We start from the raw sequence: 22,750 nt of genomic DNA on the forward strand, positions 1-22,750 counted from the left end.
AGTATTATGTCATAAACGTTTATGACATGTTTATGAAACGTCCATGACAGTGTCATGTCACTGTTATGTAGATACCTTCAGGTAAAGTGTAACCATTTGATCCTTTTGTCTCCAATTGTCTGACTGCTGACATGTTTTGTGCAGCTGTTTGACTTTGCCACTGTGTGAACACTGCAGTGAGCTTGAAACACATAACCACTCATACGTACACTACACTACACTACACTCGAGGGTGGTGTCTGTGTGTGTGTGTGTGTGTGTGTGTGTGTGTGGTATGGGAGGGCTGGTGGTGTGATACAAGGTGACGGTTCTACAACCACAGGGCCTCAGAACAAGAGGAGCAGAGACTAAGGGCTTTAAAGCCGCCATAACAAAGCATGGTGAGGAACATGGCAAAGCTTTTAGGACCAGCCTCAGGAGACGCCACAGCGAGTCCATTTTAAATGGAAGAAGCATCTCTTTGTGCTTTTTCCCTAAGATTAGTCTCTGAAAGTTCATGTAGACACAACATTTTAGAAAGAACCATCCACTAGCAAAGGCCTGTGCAAACTAACTTAATGCATGTTTTTGTTTGTCTCGTGTCCTTCATAAAGGGATGGATCTGGGGACGGAAAGTCCCCTTCCACGTGCTGAGCACAGACGACTGCTCTTCCACGTGCTGAGCACAGACGACTGCTCTTCCACGTGCTGAGCACAGACGACTGCTCTTCCACGTGCTGAGCACAGACGACTGCTCGGCTCTGTACCTGTCTTTGAAAAAGCGCCGGAGCCCGAACGCAATGAGCTTGAGCAGGGCCTCGATGACGAAGAAGGCGGTGAAGACATAGTTGCAGTACGCCAGAGCCTTGTTAAGGTACTGCAGAGAAACAGAGAGACGTTTCGTTTAAGGTTCAGTGAGACACAATGTGGGACACGGGAAATGAAACGTGGCAGTGAACCACGCAGAAAAGACTGCAGAACGTAAAAGAGAGAACTGATTGAAGAGATTCAAGTGAGGGAAACAAAATGGGAGACAACAGGGAGAAGGAACAGAGGGGAGGGCAGAGATTTAAAACAGGAAGTAGCCGCACGCAACTGACCCCGGGCTGCTCGTAGTGCTCCATGGACATGGTGATCACGTTGATGCCGATAATGCAGGTGATGAACAGGTCCAGGTAGTGGTTGGTGCACAGCATATGGATGTAGAGGCGGACCGGATGGTAGTCCTCGTAGTAGGGCCTCTGCTGAGCCTCTGTACACACACACACACACACACACACGCACGCACGCACACAAACACAAACAGAACATGACAAAAGCAGCTGTCAGCACAGACAGGCACGTGCACACAGTCACACTGGGGAACAGGCAGCGAGAATCAAAGCATGTTCGCCATACGGCCAGACACCACAGAAGAGGGGTCAACTACTTAAGTGGGGTCAGAGGTCAAATTAAAATAGTTTGTGTGTGTGTGTGTGTGTGTCTCTCCAACTCTTCTGTGCTGTCTCTTTGCCTTCCATGCATGCACCTGTCTAAAACTGACCATGCCAGTGTAAACATGACTGTCTTTGGCTGTCCATGTGAAAAACGTGTATTTTGTTTGTTTGGGGTCCTACTGTACGTACAGAACGTTGACTGTACAATGTTAGCTACGTTTTGCCAAAAGATTTAACAACGAGACATGGGTGAGAGGTTTGGACAGTGTACAGTGGCTTTGTGCAGTAAGCCACACTGAAGACATTAATTTCTTTTAAAGTGCAAGAAATGGTAAAAGTGACACTTTTTTTGAAAGCATTTGTTTTTAATCCATCCTTCTGAGTCTGCCATGTTTAGCATGTTTACTGGTAAATACAAACTTACCACATGAGAGGAGAGAGGCCACTTGCAACCCATCTATACTGCAGCCTTGCGCATGCATAAAGCTATGATTAATTGGTCAATGGAGCCATTCATTGGATTACGAGTAAAAACCTGTCCCCTAACTAAAACAAATATTGATGATCAGTAAAAGTGGGGGTGTTTCATTAGATATGCGAGAAGCCATGAGAAAAGGTATTAGTTATGGGTTACGAGAAGCACCTCGTAGCATCTTAGTAGTTTTGCTTTTGTTCTAGTGAAATTCAGCACTAAAGCGGTGGGGTAGCCATTAAGCATTACAAATTCCCCTCCGAGTCCCTCTACACCTGGTTATGCTTTTACATCAATCCCTCTCCGTGTGTCTTTAGGGAGGGAAAAGAAGGGGGTCCCCGCACCGCGTTAACCGTATCTGGGACAGTGAGATGATCTCAGGGCCGGCGCGCGAGTGACATTGCGTAGCTCGTGATGAGAGCTGCCATTAATCCGTTGGCTGAATAAATGGTCCCGGGGAGGAGTGTGACAGGTGTGGATAAAGCTGTCACACATTATGAGCGGCACCATTAGTCAGGCTGTGGCCTGTATGCCAGTCAACTTCCCCTCGATATACACACACACACCCACAAAACACACACACACACACACACACACACACACACACACACACACACACACACACACACACACACACACACACACAAGTGTGCCCATGCATGATACGTGGGACGATCCGTTATTCATTGAATCATGTACTGCAATGGCCGCCAGTAACTGAGAGCTTAGCTCTCGAGGGGCTGGGGGGGGGGTGGAACAGAATGAATTCTGGGTAGTCTCTCTGTATGCCGTTGATTAGGACAGACAGCGAGAGCGGTGTTTACGGGGCCTTAGGGGAGTCGCTTATCTCCCGCTAATGCTGCTGGTGGGTCTCTTGCCTAGAGGAGTGTGTGTGTATATGTGTGTGTGTTGGGTTATGTGAAGGGGGGTTGTGAGGGTGACTAGGAGTGAGGTGCTCAGGGCTACTTCCCTAATATCTACAAGCCGAGCTGGTTCCCTTTGCCGTTTTTTCCAGAAGGTTCCATCTGGACCATAGTATCATTACCAAACAAGGTCACCACTGGCATGCATTTTATGGACTGACCCTGTGTGTTTCCCCTTGAAGGCTTGCTGTCATGCAAAGTGTGGGTGGCGGGTGTGGGGGAAGACACAGGAATGATGAGGAGAACATGCAAGCTCATGCTACTGAAAACTCTTTCAGCTGGATGCCATGATCTTCACACGGATTCAAAAAACGTCCCCAGGCCCCCTACGTTTGGCTTTCGGTCACTTCTCTTTTGCTCTCTCTTTCTCTCTCTCTTTCCCTCTCTCCCTCTCATTTGTTTTGATAGTATTGAGTGAAATCGAGTCTTATTGCCAAATCTCAATATATACATTGTTTTGTCTTTTTCACATATCCCAGTTGCATGTCTTGAGGCGCATCCAGAAGACACAAGCACGAGAGCGCATCGAAGGGTTGCCAAGCGGTGCTGCGCCCTCCATAGTGGCTGGGGGAGACAGGGGTCACTGGCCGAGCGGAGCGACCACCACTCCACTCCACCGGGCCATCGCCGGGACCCAAACCCCTCACTAAGCCACTCTGTAGGCCGGGGTGGTTCGGGGGACCGGTGACTGGCCCGGTCACCACCTCTCCCCCTCCACCCCCCAACCACCACGCGTGGTCAGCTCGCTCTCTTTTGTTTTTCTTTCATTTTCTTTTTTTTCCATCTCAGGCGCTGGCAGCAGGCAGTACTCAGAAAAACAGACTACCGACCAGACCCGCATTTGGCCTTACTCCGGCGCTTTTTCTCCATGAGCCGCTGCTTCTTGGCCTCGCGCTGCGCCGCCTCCTCTATCTCCTGGTCCTGCCGGCACTTGTGGAAGTTCTCCACCACCACGCCCACAAACATGTTGAGCACAAAGAAGCTGACGATCAGCAGGAAGGAAATGAAGTAGAGCAGCATCCACGGGTTGTGGTTACGGATCGGCTGCAGGAGAGAAACAGAGAGAGAGAGAGAGAGTGAGAGAGAGAGAGAGAAGGAAGCATCACTACGGGAAGTACACAATGGGGTCTTTCAAACCAACAAAACATCTCAAAGGATCCAAATGACAAATTTACGTGAATAATTTAGCATCCACAACAATGGTTTGAATAAGCTGACATGGGTGAACGTCTGTTGCACTGTTCCAAGTGTGCGGATCTAATGCTGGCATTCATGTAATATTTTGTGCAAAGTGCATGCTAGATTCAACAAAATCATCAGTGTCCATAGATGTGGCATATTTGTTGTTCACACCTCTACGTCCTCCCAGCTGTTATCAGCCTCTGTCTGGTTAATTCCAGAGCCACCCACCTGTACACCCACTGCGACAGCATCCAGGCCATCGTACATGATGTTCACCCAGCCATCTTTGCAGGACAATACAAACAGTGACATCAGAGCCTAGGGAAGGAGTCAGAATGAATTAGTCACAGAACTAGTCACAGTCTGCCTTTATTAAATAGTTCAGTGCTTTTGGCAAAACTTATGGTGAATAACAAGGCATCTGGTGTTTCACTAGTTACATGCTACGTCCTTGCCACATGCGAATTGTTACAGCGAAATAAGAAAACGTATTCTATCTATTTACATCTCTATCTATGCAATGAAGAGCATGCATTCCCACCTGGCCTAAATTATCAAAGTTGTACTTCTTCCGTATCCACCGGTAAGAAGGGCCGGCTTGCAGGCATTCAGTCCTGGATGTGATATTTCGAATGTCCGGCCCTTCGCATTGGAAAAATTTCCCCTTGAAAAGCTATGAGAACAAACAAGTCTCAGAGCTTCAATGTTTACATACAACCGTACAACAATGTCTCCACTGAAATACTGTGAGAGATGTTTCTTTGGCCTTTACCTGAACTCCCAGAATGCCAAAGACAATAAAGAAGGCGCAGCAAATCAATACGATGTTCCCAATAGGTCGCAGAGATGAGAACAGCGTCTCTACAACCAACTTCAGGCCAGGGGCTCGACTTATGAGCCTGTTTGGACACAGCATCAAGACCTTTACATAAGGGAACTTCTCAGCCTAGACTAATAAGGTTAAATGGTAATTTACTGTTGCATTTTCATATTATATAGGCTGTGATACAATCCAATTTACGACCAAATGTAATTCATCAAGACTTGAGAGTGAGTGACCTTAAAACAGTTAACTGCACATCTCAGGAATCAAACAGCATGCTTAATAGGAACTGTTTTATTTGGCTGTATAGTGTGATTTAGAAATGGACACTCCTAGTTCAGTCAAAAGTTGCAGTTGTGGGTTAAACACTTGAGGTTGTCAGGGCAACATTCATGGAAACAAGTAGTCACATTTAGGGAATGGAAGCAATCCCTTATGTAGGAAATACATTTAGGGAGTCACATTTCATCACATTTTACACAAGGTCTAGGCAAGGTCTTTGTCTCCTATTTCAATGTTGAAAAAAAATGGATGGACAGCTGGCTACTTACACTCTCTCTCTCTCTCTCTCTCTGTGTCTCTCTGTCTCTCTCTCTGTCTCTCTGTCTCCCTCTCTCTCGGTCTCTCTCTCTTTCTCGGTCTCTCTCTCTCTCTCTCTCTCTCTCTCTCTCTCTCTCTCTCTCACACACCTGAGGGGCCGCAGGGTCCTCAAGAGACGCAGCACTCGCAGGATGCCCAGGATGCGGTTGCCGTTAGAGGAAGACAGAAACACCAGGATGTCCAGGATGGACACAAAGACCAATATGCCGTCCAGCACGTTCCAGGTGCTCTGGAGATAAGTGTCTTTTCCTGAGTAGAAGCCGAGAGCCACCACCTGAAGGAAACAAACTTGTTAATAAGGACAAGCTTTCACTATTTTACCAGCTACTTAGGCAAGCTTCTTACTGTGAATCAAGTGCTAATCAACCATGCCTTAGTCAACCTAATGGCATGATTGTGTGTCAGATGGATCAAGAAGGAGATTGTTGTAAATGACAGACTGAATACAGTGACTGACTGGATACAGACTGATGTGTGTGACAGGATGGATACAGTGGTTGGATTGAATACAATCCAGATTGGGGAAAAAGTCTATGAGCCTGAGGATTCACATTGTGATGAATAACATACACCTTTTTGGAGGGTCTTTATTTCAGGGGAGTTTATTCTTACCTTCACAGTCATTTCAGCGATGAAGATCACAGTGAAAACGTAATTGGATACAGACAGAAACCACCGTTCCTGGAGGGGGGGGGGGGGGTAATTATTACATATGCAGCCTTCATATACATGACCACAACATAACTTGCAGGTTATTTTGCTATGACTCAGTTAAGTGGCCTGTTGGCAATGGAAAGCAGCCACCAATGCCAAAGGCTGATGTAGACCATGCATTTTATTATTGTTATGACTTTTCAGCATCTACATGTACAGTATTTATAGGATCCCAGCCATTCAACTAAGACATGTATAACACTGTATAATCAACCGTGGGGGTGTGTCTCACTGTGCAAAAGTGCCATTACACTAAATCATATCATAAACTGGCCATGCATGTTGGAAAGTGGTGATCAAATTTTACAGCAAAAAGGAAACGTTTTACAGCGTGAAGTTTACCGTGCTATCATTTTTAATGTTGGGATGCTCCAGAGCGATGGTGATGCAGTTTAGGAAGATGAACACCAGCACCACATGGTCGAACATCCTGTGCCCTATGACTCTCTGACATATCTGGCGAAATCTGGGAAGAGGGAGAGATACAACAAAATCAAAAATCTTGATGAAAGAAAAAGGGAAGGCCAAAAGCTTGAACCTTCTGCGCACACCTACAAAATGGCCGACTCACTTGTTTTCACGGGAGAACAGATACAGTGACCACTCCTCGTGATCGATGCACCACTGGGGCTTATAGGATTCTAGAATCTTCTTTAACCTGTAGCAGTAGCCCTGAAAGAGGACAGAGGGGCAGAGAAACAGTCACTAGCTGTCAACAGTAAACGTGCAACACCAAATCCACACATTAAGGACTTCTGTAAATATAACACCTGTTCCAATCAAGATCCAATCACCCTCCACTCCATCAATCAATCAATCAATCAATCAATCATCATCAACAACAACAGCAACTGACATATGCATTTGTAAGGCCACAACAGGCAGTAGTTTACACAGATATAACAGAATATTTTTCATAGTTTAAAATCACTACCAGTAGCAGCATATATCAAATGCAAATGATGGATGCTGCTATTGTCCAACAAGGTGAAAAAAAACATGATGTTCAGGATGTATGCTCTTTCTATTTTATTCTAACACATCAGTATGAAAACACTCATCCATTTGATATGTTTTGGTTTGTTTGACAATAGCATTCTTCACAGAGTTGGGGATGGGCTGTTTGAAACTAATTGTGGATGCAGTGTGTAGATGCACACTTCCCTCTTTCACAAGAGCATTAAGAGGCATAGGACTCCTCTTCACAAGTCTTAGTAAATCCATCCAAACACACACACACACACACACACACAAGCACACACATCCTCTCTGATGGCACTCTAATCTGGCCCTAGGGAGGGACAGCCCCATTGTTTTCACCCACTCCACTGCACAGCTCTCCGAACTCAAGCGCCACCACAGGCTCCAGTCCTGTGCAGTGGCCCCTGATACCATCGCTTCCAGCACCAGAGGTCACTCTCGCTGTCGCACGGAAACACTATTAAAGTCTGCGCTTAGTGTGTCATGGCATATCAACCACAATGTGACAATGCCTCTCCTCTCCGTCCGACTCATAGGATGGGACTAGTCGGGACGGCACTGCTGCCCAAGTCAACACGACCATGGCGCAGAGAGAGACAGTGTGTGTGTATGTGTGTGTGTGTGTGTGTGTTTATTATATTATTAGTAGTACAGCATGTACATGGGTCTATTTATTTGTATGTAATTATCATGTGTTCATTATGAGTATGAGTATGCACACATGCATGTTCATATACGCCTGACGTCACTCACATCTTCCAGGTCCTCATCGGTGTTGGAGTCTTCCCTGGTCAGGTCGGAGCTGACGCCGGGAGGGATGTGTAGCATGCGCCCATTGCAGTCGTGATACTCCCCCGATTGGTATGTGCCCGAGCCAAGCTGGATGTCTGGGAAGTCCAGGGACCCGGGGTGCTGCACGGAGCCTCCGCCAGCGGTCCCTGGCCTCCCCGCACCCCCCGCGCCCCCATCGTCGTCTTCGAAGCTCCCCCGGCCCTCCCCCAAGAGGAGCGACTCACACTCCCCGGACGTGTCCTTCCTCTTGAGGCTCGGCGCGCGGCTCAGACTGTTCCAGCTGGACCGCCGGCTGCCCCAGTTGCTGCCCGGCCCACGAGGGTGGCACGGGGACCGCCGAGGGCTGGTCTGTGTGGGGGATGGACGGAGAGCAGAGTCACTTACAGACACAGACCACAGCCAGAGCACAAGTGTGGGACTAATTCCTGGCATGAGTAGCCCTAGATATACATATCCTAAGGGTCATTCATTTACAAATACAGTAGCTTGTGTGCAGTTCTGGACTATGCATCTAAAGGATAGCCTGTCTAAAAAAGCTCTGTCTACAGTTCCAGTATTCCTGATTTCGATGTATGTTGTGCACATCAAAAGTAACTGGAACATTCTACATGCTACACTCTGCCAACAAAATATTTTTGTACTACTTAAAAAGTGTACTCCGGTTTTGTTAGAGGCTGGTTAGCACACTTGAAACTGAACTGACTGAACAGGGCACAAACATACATGAAATACCCCATTTTTTTACCACTTCAAAAGTGCACTTCACTTTATCACATAGGCAGGTGAGTGCCCTTGAACATGAAGTCGTCCAGCGAGGCACACACAGGAGCTACTGTACAGTGTGTCCTCAGATTTCAGCTCCCATGGAGAGCACAGGTCTCGGTCTCTACAAAACTATAAACTGCTTTAGATTCTGAGGGCTATCTGACAGTGAAAATCACTTTTCCTTGTGGCATTTCCCAAATCAAAGTCAGAATTTCAAATGTTCAGAGCCTCTCGCATACACTGAGCACAACTGTACTAATACATACACATACATGGAGCGAAGCTACATTTACAGTTTATTCCATAATCTGGTATATGTTCCATTATCCATAATCTCATTTTATATATGTGATCTGGGATCTGGGAAAACCCAACACATGGTGAAATTTCACCAACTTATGATTATGACACCATCCTAGCAACATCCAGGATTTCGCAAAGATGGTATGTTGCTACAGTAGGATGGTATCAGAACCTTAAGTTGGTGAAATTTCACCAGAGAGGTTTATTGATTATAGATTATTGATATAACGATTATTGAGTTCACCTTGAGGTGTGTCTTCCCAGATCCCATCACATATAGAAGAGGTTCACACCCCCTTTGTCCCATTCCTTCAAAATCAAGACCTATTCACTGATGAAAAAAGTAAACAAATATGATTCCACATACCAGGGACCTCTGGTCGTAAGTGTTGGGGTCAATGGACGCTCCGCTCCCGCGACGGGAGTCCCCAAAGCCCAGCATGGACTCGGGCCCCAGGGAGCTCTTGGGCGTGGGCATAGGGGTGGCAGCTGTGCGCATGATGATAGGGGGCGCCAGCGAGCCTCGGGGGTCCACATGCCCATTGGCCGACATCATCAGCATCCTCAGCTCTGCAGAGAGGGGGAGAGGTGGAGCAGAGAGCGTGATATTAAAATTAAACTGCACGCACGACGCGACGCGACCGACGCGACGCGACGACGCCGCGACGCCTTGCGCGCACACGCACACACACACACACACACACACACACACACACACAAACATACCTCCAGCTCACCAGGCACAACTAAGGCAGCACCCAACAGCCTGCAAACATCCTGACATAGTGATCTGACATCATTAAGAGAGATAGCGAGAGAGAGTGTTTGTTTCAAGTCAAGTCAAGTCGGCTTTATTGTCAATTTCTTGCACTGGTCATACAAATAATTGAAATTTCGTTTCTTACTTTCCCATGCAGACATAGACATACTTTAAATACAGACATAGACATACTTTAGACATAGACATAGCCATAGACAATAAAAAAATTAAAATATACAGACATACCACATACAGACATTAAAGTGCGAGACTGAAATATAGAACATATATCAAAATATAGAAATATAGAACATATATCAAAAAAATAGAGGTAGTTGTTGTATATTTACATAGTCCTAGCGTAACCTTCTGACAGAGTAGTAGTAGCAGCAGCATTGTGGCAGAGTGATAAATAACATTGATAACATTTACATGAAATTTAAACTTGTCCTTGTGTGTACTGTATATTTACATTGATATGCAGTCATTTAAAGTATATCAGGCTTGATAAGAAGCAGCAACACGTTAGGCTGCGCAGTCACAGTGCAGTTCCACAGGGCGTCCTGGGGCTGTCAGTGATGGGAGAGTGGGTAGAGTGTTCAGCATCCTGATTGCTTGGTGGATGAAGCTGCTTGTAAGTCTGGTGGTGCGGGAACGGAGGCTTGTCCTTGACAATCATTAGTGCTTTGCGGGTGAGGCGGGTGGTGTAAATGTCCTGTAGGGAGGGGAGTGGTGCTCCAATGATCCTCTTAGCTGCGTTAACAATGCGCTGGAGGGTCTTCCTGTTCTGATCTGTGCAGCTTCCGCCCCACACTGTGATGCAGCTGGACACGATGCTCTCAATGGTCCCTCTGTAGAATGTGGTCATGACGGGAGGCGTGGCACTTGCCTTCTTCAATTTGCGCAAGAAGAAGAGGCGCTGCTGGGCTTTCTTCGCCAGTGATGCTGTGTTGGGGGTCCAGGAGAGGTCGTCGCTGATGTGCACCCCCAGGAATTTGTGCTGCTCACTCTCTCCACAGCATCTTCGTCGATGGACAGTGGTGGCAGTTGTTTGTGGCCTCTCTGAAAGTTGACAACAATCTCCTTGGTCTTGCTGACATTCAGCAGAAGGTTGTTGTCTTTGCACCATTTAGCCAGCAGGTCTACTTCTTCTCTGTGGTGAGCCTCATCGCCCTTAGTGATGAGGCCCACCAGTGTTGTGTTGTCCGCAAACTTCACCAGATGGTTGGAGATGTGAGTGGTTGTACAGCCATGTGTTAGCAGTGTGAAGAGCAGGGGGCTGAGCACACACCCTTGTGGGGCCCCCGTGCTTAGGGTCAGAGTGCTTGAGGTGTTGTTCCCGACACGTACTGCTTGTGGTCTCTGCAACAGGAAGTCCAGCAGCCAGTTGCAGAGGGAGGTGCTGAATCCTAGCTTGTCCAGTTTGCTGATGAGTTGTTGTGGTATTATGGTATTGAATGCTGAACTGAAGTCTATGAACAGCATTCTCACATATGAGTCTTTATTGTCCAAGTGGGTGAGGGCTGGATAGAGGGCAGAGCAGATTGCATCCTCCGTGGATCGTTTGGCTCGGTATGCAAACTGGAAGGGGTCCAGGGTGGGGGGTAGGGTGGCTTTGATGTGTGACATGACTAGCCGTTCGAAGCACTTCATGATTATGGGTGTGAGTGCTACAGGACGGTAGTCATTGATGACTGCTTGCTCCAGAGAGGTGTTGAAAATGTCTGTAAAAACATCCTTCAGCTCTTCTGCACAGTCCTTCAACACTCGGCCTGGTATGTTGTCTGGGCCCGCTGCTTTGCGTGGGTTAATGGTGGCTAGTGTCCTCTTCACGCTGGCAGAGGACAGGTAGTGGGGTTGGTCGTGGGGGGGAGGTGGGTGAGTGTCATTTTGTGCTTCAAAACGGGCGAAAAAACTGTTCATTTACAGGTCATTTAGCAGAGAGGTGTTGTTCTCACAGCTCCGTGGCGCAGGCTTGTAGTCAGTGATGGCCTGTATGCCCTGCCACAGGCTCTGTGCGTCTCTGCTGTCTTTGAAGTGTGTTGTTATTTTGTCTGTGTAATCCTTTTTTGCCTTCCTGATGCCCTGGGACAGGTTAGCCCTCGCTGTTCTTAGGCCAGCTACATCTCCAGCTCTGAAGGCTTTGTCTCTGGCCCTCAGCAGTCTGTGGATCGCCTCCTGTCAGCCATGGCTTCTGGTTGGCCCGAGTGGGTGATGTGTTTTTATTTCTGTAACATCATCGATGCATTTGGTGATGTAGGAGGTCACAGTGTCTGTGTATTCCTCAATGTCAATGTGGTTGTTGTGGGTGGCAGCTGTTTTGAAAATATCCCAGTCTGTTGTTTCAAAGCAGTCCTGAAGTTGTGAGACGGCCCCCTCCGGCCACACTCTCACCTCCTTCAGAACTGGTTTGGTGACTTTTGCTCATTGTCTGTATCGGGGCAGCAGCAGGATGCTAATGTGGTCTGACTGTCCGATCTGGGGGAGGGGTTTGGCTTTGTAGGCTTCTTTCTGTGGGGTGTAAACAAGGTCCAGGGTATTTTGTCCTCTTGTTGGGAAGTTTACATGTTGGTGAAATTTTGGTAGTACAGTTTTGAGATTGGCGTGATTGAAATCTCCAGCGATGATTGTGAAGGCATCCGGGTGTTCACTTTGTTGTTCACTGACGGCCCGATACAGCTCATTCAGTGCCATGCTCTTATCACTGTTTTTGTTGCTGGGGGGGGGATGTACACCACGATCAGCAGAATCGCAGTGAATTCCCTGGGGAGGTAGAAGGGTCGGCACTTAATGATCATGAACTCCGCCAGTGGAGAGCAGTGTTTGTGTACTACCGTAAACACAAACTCCTCCACCACGTTTTGTGTGTGTGTTTGAATGTGTGACTTCTCTGCATAGTCTGTTTACATGCTATATTAGCAGATTTGCACAACCCCTCCCTCCCTCCTGGACTGTGTCCGTACTTGATGCTTAATACCTTATACTCAATACTTGACCAATGGCTGTAACCCTTTTACCTCAACCTATTCTTGCACTGACATAGTTTTGTTGATCTTGATATGATATGATCTTGTCTACGTTATACATTATTCTCTTATATGTCCATATTACTATCCCCACCCTTTCAACTGTATATTGCATCTTGTTTGTGTCTGTTGAGGGGTCCACGTCCATGGCACCCTTGACAGGGACAACAAGGAAGCGATCATCCTTAGCTGCACTATGAATTACAGGCTCAGTCCCTGCCCTCTCATGCTTGATCATCCTTAAAGGTGCCATGTGTAATGTCCGGCAAAAAATCAATTCATACTCCACATTTCATAAAAGATGGGGGCAGTATACCTCCAGAAAGTGAGTTGGTCTACCCTAGAGTAACAACTGAGACACGTGTATTGCAGTTTGGCTGGCGGTTATGTTGCCCGTGATACCGCCTCCCCATGGCGAAAACTGGTATTATGACACCTGTCGGGCTGTGGCTAGTAATTTAGTATGCCAATTCAGGTTGATATCTCTGCAGCACTATACCTTGTCATTTTTTTAATGACATCATCGCCCTTATTTCTTCTCATTCTTTTGATGCGTGTAGCTCATTTTTTGGATATTTTTACCTCAATTCTTACACATGGCACCTTTAAGCACACTATGTTGATATTTGATATTTGATTTAGTTTATATAGTATATTTAGTATTTAGTATTTTAGTATCATGTTTATCTTCTACTGTCTCTATTGTACAGTGGAGCTTTTTTTATATGTACCGGTATATTACTTTTTCTGCTGTAAGTGCATGTTGTGTGTGATGTCTGTATGCTACTGAGACCTTTAATTTGCCCTTGGAGATCAATAAAGTATTTATCTATCTATCTATCTATCTATCTATCTATCTATCTATCTATCTATCTATCTATCTCTATCTGTGTGTTTGTGTCTATGTGGGGGGGAGTGGCCAAGCAGCAGTAGGAGCAGTAGTTAAAGTTAATGGTAGTGAACGTGTGTGAGCATGATGACGTTCACGCTTGTAATTTTTGCAAATGTGGAGCGAGTGGGAGAGCGCACTTTCAATGTGGCTTCAGGGAGCCAGTTCCTTTGGTTTTATGGCTGCCATTCCACAGCCTAAACCGTCCGCCTGGCTGCGCAGTGTGTGCACCCAGCCGTGGGTGTGTGTGAGAGACAGAGAGAGAGAGAGAAAGAGAGAGGGAGGAAAAGAGAGAGAGAGGAACAGAGAGAGAGAGTGTGCGAGAGTATGTAAGAGTGTGTGTGCGTGAGTGTGCTCTTGTCCTATTCTTGTAAGAGTACTATGGGACATTTATAGGTGTACACGTTTAAGCACCCTTACCCTGCAGTTTCTCCAAAGAGTAAAACACCTGAATGTCTACAACAGCATGTTGTCCCATACATAAGATGACCTGTACCCAGACTCATCAGGGTAAGTGATCAGTATTGTGAATATTGATCAGTAAATTATCAATGAGAATTTACTGATCAAGAGAGACTCACAGCATCTTAGGGCTGCTTAATTATGGCAATACTCACAATCCTGGTTATTTTGGTCAATATTGCAATCACAATTATTTACCACAATCACAATAATTTGGTCAATAATTGCAATCACAATTATTTATTACTCAATGATTTTGAAAACCTCATGCATTTGCTTAACTTTGAAATAATTAACAGTGAATTAAATTGAATTGAAATTGAACAGTAATGTACAGTTACCACTGTAAAGCAAAGGGTACTGGATTTATAACTCAAGACAAAACAAAAACAGTGTTGCCAAACGCAATGCGGCAATATAACTGTTAAACAGTGACTATGTTGTTTTCCAAATTGTTGAAAGTCAAAAGTGACGATTAATCAATTCATTTGATTGATTATCCACATCCCCCACACCACTAAAGCTTTGGGCCAGAACTGACCGACTTAGCCTACAGGACAGGCCAAAGATCTGTCCTCATCAGCACTCACAGGGAAGCTAAAAAGGACACTCTTCAGGTCACGGATCACTACACATCCTCATCTCGAACAGTGACACTAGTTCAAAGCCTTTGCTGGAGTAATCACTTACAAAGACAGTGGTGTCAGAATATCCACAGCCTAATGGTTTGGTTGAAATGAGCTGAGCAGATGACAGCTTATGGAAATGATCTAAACATCAACGCACTGATGTTGACCTATACCTTTTTACTGTAGTTCTCAGGAATAATCCTCAGGATGGACACTAAACCACTCACTGCTCAAATACAACATTACACGCTGCACTTCACATTCATGTCGTGTCTGAAATCACTCTGCAACAGAAACCTTTCACAACATTTCTATACCATTTGGGTAACACTTTCTATCATCTCTATAACGTCATTATATTTATAACGACTTGTGCATACATTCATAACACAACATCTTAATTAGTCTATACTGCTTTATGCCTGCCTATGATATTTTATACTGGTGTGGGCATTTTTACACTTTACTTAAAGCAATCAAAGACAGGCTTTGTCAGGTTAAAAGTAATTATAAGGTATTATTCTGTCTTGTGTAATCACTATGCATACGTTGTTAAACAGTACAGTGTTTAACATCAGCATCAGTAAACTGACCAGGGGGTGCAGTTATAAGTAGGCAGGTTGAGTGATAAAATACATTATGCAAAATGACCTGAGACCATAGTGATATAATCTGGTCTGACTATTAGTATACACATTACAACATTGGGCTGTTGGGTGCTGCCTGTTGTGCTGGAGGTGTGTGTGTGTGTGTGTGTGTGTGTGTGTGTGTGTGTGTGTGTGTGTGTGTGTGTGTATGGGAGCAGTTTTAGTTTAATGCTATGGGCTGTTGGGTGCTGCCTGTGTTGGGCTATAAGTGTGTGTGTGCGTGTGAGTGTGTGTGTGTGTGCGTGTGTGTGTATGTGTGTGTGTGTATCTTCCTGTCTGTTCTCCACATATCTCATCATGCTGTGCAGCAACCTGTACCAGACAGACGGGACTTGTTTCATAACACCCCTCAACCATTTGTGTGTGTGTGTGTGTGTGTGTGTGTGTGTGTGTGTGTGTGTGTGTGTGTGTGTGTGAGAGAGAGAGAGAGAGAAGAAGAAGAGAAGGGGGGAGACCAAAAAAGACAAAAGAAAAGGAAAATAGAGAGAGTCTGCAGCACAATCTATATGATGTACTAGACCGTGTGTGTGTGTGTGTGTGTGTGTGTGTGTGTGTGTGTGGACAGAGAGACAGAGAAGGACAGCCTGCGGCATAGTCTGTGTGTGCTGAGGGGTGTTTAGGTGGAGTCTTCTGATAGGTCAAAAGTCTGGTGGGCGGATAGGTGATGATGATAAGTGGAGAGATTTGATTGGTGGGTTTACCTCTGTCTCGTAGCTCGTCCACCCTCTCCTCCTCTTCGAAATTGGAAGACCTCTTCTCGTCGTCGGCCTCGGACTTCTCACAGGCGTCCCCCTGTGAGAGCAGCAACACAAGCAGGAGATGAGTCCATGCCTGGGGGGTGACGGCACATCCACGTGGAAAGTCCGAAGCGTCTGACCGGCCACGAAGACAACTATAGAGTTATTATTCTGAGGAGAATCAGCCAGGCGAGAATGCTGAAAGACTCGGACACAGTTGCAGTCACGCTCTCTGGCCTTGACACCCCTGTGGCATTTATAAGCATCCTGCACTTACCTCAGACACACACACACATGCACACAGACACACACACACACACACGCACACGCACACGCACACGCACTCGCACACACACACACACACACACACACACACACACACATACACAAGTGGTACACACACACACACACACACACACACACACACACACACACACACACACACACACACACACACAAACACACACCTCCAGCACCTGAGGTTCCGTCTCTAATGCTAGGCTCCTGGGTGACAAGTGGGTGGAGGGAAACCGGCGCTGACCCATAACACCGCTCTAACACCCTGCAGGAAAGCAGCTGCGCTCCCCACAGACCATGACCAGACCGCCAGCCAATCAAACACAGCTGAGGGGAGTCGTGCGTATCGGGGGGGGAATTCTCCACTTCCTGCTGAGCGCTGGTTTGCTGACGGATGTCGGCGCCGCTCAGAGAGCAAACACGACAGGTGGTGGCCTAACATTTATCACCGCGCCAGAGACAGCGCTGACAATCACGGTGTTGTAGTGCACGCCGAACCTGACAAGACAAGCAACACACCGCACAGCACAGTGCTCCCTACCACGCCTGAAATAGCACATCTGATCTGACTGAAGGTTGCTGATGTAAGAATCTAACATTCCACATACTGCAGTTATGCAGAGATGTGGTCATGAAGTAAAATGGCTCAGTGAGTGTTTCTATGGTGTCATATATTTCAGTCATCTTTCCGCTTCATTATTCCTTGATGATTCGAACATTCTTTAGATGTAGATTTTGTTTTATCTCCAATCGTTTATTCTTAATCTGATCTGTGGGCTCAGGTTCTGAGACATTATAAGTAATATACAGTAAATTACAAAACGTCAAACAAAACAACAGCAATTCAACATTTATGATATATGTCTGTAGTTATGCGAATTATTCATATGTGTGTGCGTGACTGTGTCTGTGTGTATGTGTGTATTGATATATTTATAGTTTTCCTGCTGTCATCCTTTACCTCTGCTTGAAAACCTTCCACAAGGATGGCCACCAGCAGATTGAACAGCACGTAGTTTCCAAAGGTCATCAGGGCCACAAAATAGAGAGCAGCCCAAGGCGTGGTGGAGGCCATGCCATTATACAGCACAACGTTCCAGTCCTCCTGGGTCAGAATCTACAGAGGCAATCAGCAGAAGAAATAACATCGTCAGTACTTAAAGTTGAAATCCGGCAATTTTTCACATACAGTAGATCTGCGTTTCTCGAGGTCACCGAGTACTGTCGGTACGGAAAAAAACGAAAACAATTGGTTTTACCTAGCTCGAGCTGCTAGTTCCTCTGTGTGAAAAGTGACTTTAACACAATTCCACATGAAATGCCAAATTGTACAAGATTATAGTCTATATTTGAAAACAAACAGCTTTTGTTGTTCTGTGGTAGTGACCAAACATGACTCGTGTCACAACGGAGCATAACACACCGTTGGAGTCTGAGATGCTGGGCATAAGACAACAAGACTTTTTGTGACAGGTGAGCGGCATGTTTATGACGACGTTGTGGCTTGACAAGAGTGGTCCTGACTGGAATGGGAACCGTTGCTATCGCTGTACACCAGAGGGACCTGAGGACCTACAGGCCCTGTCTGAAGTATCGAGATCCGTCTGAATAAAAGTCACTCCAAAGAAATTGTGTAAAACTGTAACTGTGTAAATGTGAGCGCCACAGTATGGAAAGTCTAATTCCCCCTGAAAGTAAGTCTAAATCCTAAAATTTAACCTTCTGACTCCATAATACCTCAAGACAAATAAAAGCTTTTGCAGCGGCCCAACTAATTCCACTTAACGCAGTATGCTGTGAGATAAAATGTGAGTTCAGCACCTCAACAGAGAAAGAGAGAGAGGGGGGTGGAGAGAGAGAGAGGGAGAGGGAGAAAGATAAAGAGGGGAAGAAAGAGAGGTAAAAGAGGCGGGAAAAAGTGCTGAGCGCAGAACTACAGGACAATCCTTTTAGTGCATTAAAGGTGATCATCCCCACGTGAGCCTGAGATGGGAGAGGTAGTGGAGGAGCCAAAGCTCACGGTTTCACAGCGATAACTCAAGCCATGCAGGAGAATAACACCCTCACTGCCTGAAGCTGAGCAGAGACAGAGAGAGAGAGAAAGAGGGAGAAAAAGAGAGATAGATGAAGAAAGAGGGAGAAGAAGAGTAGAAGATAGAGATATATAGATGGAGAGAGAGAGACAGAGAGAGAGAACACACTGTAGCAGAAGGGATCCCTGTTGTGGGGGCATATTCTCTCAGATGCTGCTGAGAGAGGCTTCCAGAAGGATCTCCAGAAGTCACAGAAGTGACCCCCCCTAACCCCTGTTAAGCCAAAGGGGCTCCACTCCCTCGCGACAGAGCCATAATGGAGGTCAAAGGGACACTCATGCCATGGAGATTACATGCAACTGGGGAACAGCTCTGGTTAGCCGTTGGTTCTGACCTGAAACACAGTGACAATGGCCCACAGCAGAGAGTCAAAGTTCTTCCGGTCCGGAATGGTGTCCCCGTTCTCCGTGGTCGTGCTGAACTTGCATCCGAACAGATGCATTCCAAGAATACTGTGGCAGGAAAGAGCAACAGAAAGTCAAACAAACAAACAAACAAACAAACAAACAAAAATAATAAGCGATCAACCAAAAGAGCAATTTGAGAGCAACGATTGGCCCTCAGAGAAGGAGGCTGGCTGGCTGGAGAAAGCCCATTATCAGATCGGTTAATGTCCATCACAGAGCACATTGCGTAGCCAGAATGGCATTTATGGGTAATCAGATGGAAGGATTTCACTGCACTTAACGACAGACACACATTCACACACACACACACACACACACACACACACACACACACACACACCATTGTACAGGGTTGCACAGACAGAGCACTCTGCCATACACTTATTCATCTTAAAAGTCAAATGAAAGACATGTGTGTCTTACAGCGTTCACTCTCGCATTATCTTATTTCCACAGGATGGTAATGATGGTATCGCTCTCTTGGGTTACACACTCTGCAAACAGCCACACACACATTCACACACTGAGGCACACAGAAAGACGCCAAAGCCCTGGAACACCTTTAAACACCTTTAAACGAACGATTGGAACGTGACATTGTTGAATATACAGAGACAAAAACACAAATGATGACCATGGGGGAAGCTGACCATATTGGACACAAAACAAGACGACGCACACAGAGCGGCGTTGCGCTGACCTGAAGGTGAAGATGAAGAGCATGAGGAGCATGCAGAAGGTGGCCACGTTGTCCATGGTCTTCATCAGGACCACCAGCTGCCGCCGCAGCGCTGGGAGGAAGCGCACCAGTTTCAGGACCCGCAGCAGCCGGAACGTCCGCAGCACGGACAGGCCCCCGTCCGCCTGACCGATGATCTCCCACACACTACCGATCGAACACACACACACGCACACATAAACACACACACACACACACAGACACACACACACACACACACACACACACAAAATGCTTTTATTGAGATAATGTCTTTCTTACTCTGGTGTAGAGGAGACAAAGTATTATAGCTCCAGCAGACATTTAGGTAGTTCCTGGAAGGCAGAATTTATTCCTGTTTCAAGGTTAATGGGCACAATCTAATTTCATTTGGCTAAAGCTGACTACAGGTACAGAGAAATATATTTTGCTAGATCAGTAAGCTAGGCTGTTAAAGCTGGCGATTCATCAATCATATCTTTAAATGTATTTGTTTTATGACTGGAGAGATGTGCTCTGTTTAGAGAGACTTGTATTCTGAGTATGTACATTTTATGTGTATAACATGAAATATCCTTTTATGTTTTACGTCAGCCCACACTTGTCCACCTTTTCCACCACATAGCACTGTCTGGATTGATATTATTCCTAATTCAGCTTAGACTAATAGCCACCAAACGATCGCTGCACAGTACACCAGTCAGCGTACGGCACGTCACATCTAGCCCTCCACACTACTGGGCACACACACATGGCACCACGGCTGCCAGCAGCTCCCAGCACATGAATCCATCACATAAGCGCACCCCATGAGCCAAGGTCAGCTATTTTTCCTGGCACAACAGATGATTACTGTGCAGTGTGGCTACCCGGAGGATGCGCTGATGTCATGCACAAACACACACACGCACACACACGCGCACACACGCACATACACACACACACACACACACACACCCTCGAGCCCATGGCCCTTTCACCCCTGCAGGTGTGCTCTGCGTCAGACCGCATCAGTCGTCACTGACGTATAAATCAACACTAACACACACACACACACACACACACACACACACACACACACACACAGGCTGAAGGGCACAAATTCAAAGTCTATCAGATAGAGGGCAGGAGTGACGGCCACATTGTTATGGTTGACAAGATTTAAAAAGACGCGCCCAGAGGTAAGACGCATAAATGGTGTCAGTGAAGCTGTCCATCAGCATCGTCATGCTCTATTAGACAAAAATGTTTTTTCCCTGATTATTTGCCCCTTGACGTGAAAGTCAGTGACGGTTGAAAAACTGTTTGTGTATTTTCAAGTGTGTTGCTATGAATGACTATGATCTAGCCTCCCTTGAAAACCCTGGTTAAAATAAAGTTCTCATGAAAGGTTGTTTATGAAGAAGGCTACAAGACCACACTCACCTGATGACAACAATGATCCCATCGAAAATGTTGTAGGGGTTCTTGATGTAGCCGAACACCCCGAAGGCCAACAGCTTGAAGAGCATCTCCAGGACGAACATGCTGGTGAACACAATGTTGCTGATCTCCAGGATGTCAGTCAACTCGTCAGGCTGGACACACACACATACACACACACACATACACACACACACAAACACACAAATGCATACACAAACACATGTGAGCAATCACACATATATGCATACAAGCTTAGAAACTTTTCCTCTCACACATACAAAAACACATACACATCACAACCCTGTCACAACCCTGTGTGCTTCTTCAACAACAGAAACACCACTGGCTCTGTAAAAAACAGTGGCTGGGAGTCATTTTTCATCTGTGTGATTTGAGGTGTGGACTATAGAGCCATGGAAAAACCAACACGATGATATTCGGACAACCTGTCAGAAAGAGCCCAAGACTGAAGCTCGACGGACGATTGAACTGTCAATGTTGAGCTTTGTGTTTCTTTGTTGTGCAACAACAACAATGAAAACCGAGAAAAGCTATTTGCTGCACTTTTTGTGTGCCTGATATGGTAACTATTTAGAACCAAGAAGCAATATGAAATCAGATCGATCAGTCTGCTCATCTGACTAGACAGATTCTGGTGGCAGTGTGCATTGTAACGCAATGTTAAAACGCATGCAATTACAACCCTGAAACGCTCCAAATACTGATCAATACTGTAGGTAGAAACACACTCGAAAGGAGACACATGCCGCTCTGGGCAGCCACCAGGTCATAAGGGGTCAAGAGTGCATTGCTGAAATTTGCAATCAATTACACAAATCAATTATGTAAGTCAATTATCTCATTTAGCCCAAATTACAGACCACCTCTGTGGTCTAGCTCTTATGAGCTCTTAGCTCTTATGTGACTTTGATCTCACCAATTCAAAGCAGTTCAAAATAGTATTATAGCTGATTTGCAGAAAAATAGCAAAATTCTTTCAAATTTCTCTTTCTTGGGCAGTAAAACCTGTGATTAAAATGGATTCATCACAACAACACAAAAATTAAAATAAAAATACTCTGTTTGTGAACACTGCATCTTTTCTCTGTGTCTTTTCTGAGGTAAGGAGCATAGAAACAACACTGCCTCAGGAGCACCATGCAGTCGATGATATTTGGACAACCCTGTCAGGAGAAGCTGAGACTGAAGCGCATCGCAGGTCAAAACAGTCAATACTGGGTTTTGGGTTTCTTTGTTCTGCAACATCAAAATCTCAGAGATAGAGTTAGTCACAGCACTTTCTGTGTCTTATTTCCAGCCAAGTCGAAGCATGCTGCAGCATTTGATTGAAATCATTTGTGCTCAGAATATTAAGACAGATCAGGTCACTGTTTTTTTCTCATTTGCACTCAAAAGACTATCGCATCTGTCTGGCTCTCTGCAGAGTAATCAGAGACGCCTATCATCATCCTCTCCTTGGCACTCCCATTCAAATCAATATGGAAATCCTTACATGTGGTCACAGGCTGTGACTGAGAAATCAGTGACCTGTAGCAAGCCTTTACCCTGGAACATTTGTTAGGTCACAGCCAATACAATGTTAGAGTAAAGTAGATTTTAATGGATTCCTGCCAGACTATCTCATTTTGGGTAATAATTGGTCAACCAACTGCTATTTAGATGGCACTCT

The 22,750-nt window shown here is 45.9% G+C and overlaps 1 protein-coding gene across 1 annotated transcript in view; it reads right to left on the reverse strand.

Annotated features, from left to right (window-relative positions):
• Positions 1-22,750, reverse strand: part of cacna1ha (calcium channel, voltage-dependent, T type, alpha 1H subunit a) — a 102,503-nt gene that overhangs the window by 11,433 nt on the left and 68,320 nt on the right. The window contains exons 11-27 of the mRNA XM_048244965.1: positions 21,061-21,212; positions 19,618-19,803; positions 18,845-18,962; positions 17,379-17,534; positions 16,085-16,175; positions 9,338-9,540; positions 7,864-8,250; positions 6,701-6,801; positions 6,472-6,595; positions 6,028-6,096; positions 5,505-5,689; positions 4,765-4,891; positions 4,534-4,665; positions 4,221-4,310; positions 3,662-3,854; positions 1,080-1,231; positions 747-856 (exon numbers count right to left, since the gene is read on the reverse strand). Coding sequence (XP_048100922.1) covers positions 747-856; positions 1,080-1,231; positions 3,662-3,854; positions 4,221-4,310; positions 4,534-4,665; positions 4,765-4,891; positions 5,505-5,689; positions 6,028-6,096; positions 6,472-6,595; positions 6,701-6,801; positions 7,864-8,250; positions 9,338-9,540; positions 16,085-16,175; positions 17,379-17,534; positions 18,845-18,962; positions 19,618-19,803; positions 21,061-21,212 — 2,576 coding nt within the window. The remainder of the gene's footprint in view (positions 1-746; positions 857-1,079; positions 1,232-3,661; positions 3,855-4,220; positions 4,311-4,533; positions 4,666-4,764; positions 4,892-5,504; positions 5,690-6,027; positions 6,097-6,471; positions 6,596-6,700; positions 6,802-7,863; positions 8,251-9,337; positions 9,541-16,084; positions 16,176-17,378; positions 17,535-18,844; positions 18,963-19,617; positions 19,804-21,060; positions 21,213-22,750) is intronic.

The sequence above is a fragment of the Alosa alosa genome, chromosome 6, assembly GCF_017589495.1.
Source record: "Alosa alosa isolate M-15738 ecotype Scorff River chromosome 6, AALO_Geno_1.1, whole genome shotgun sequence".
Taxonomy (NCBI): domain Eukaryota; kingdom Metazoa; phylum Chordata; class Actinopteri; order Clupeiformes; family Clupeidae; genus Alosa; species Alosa alosa.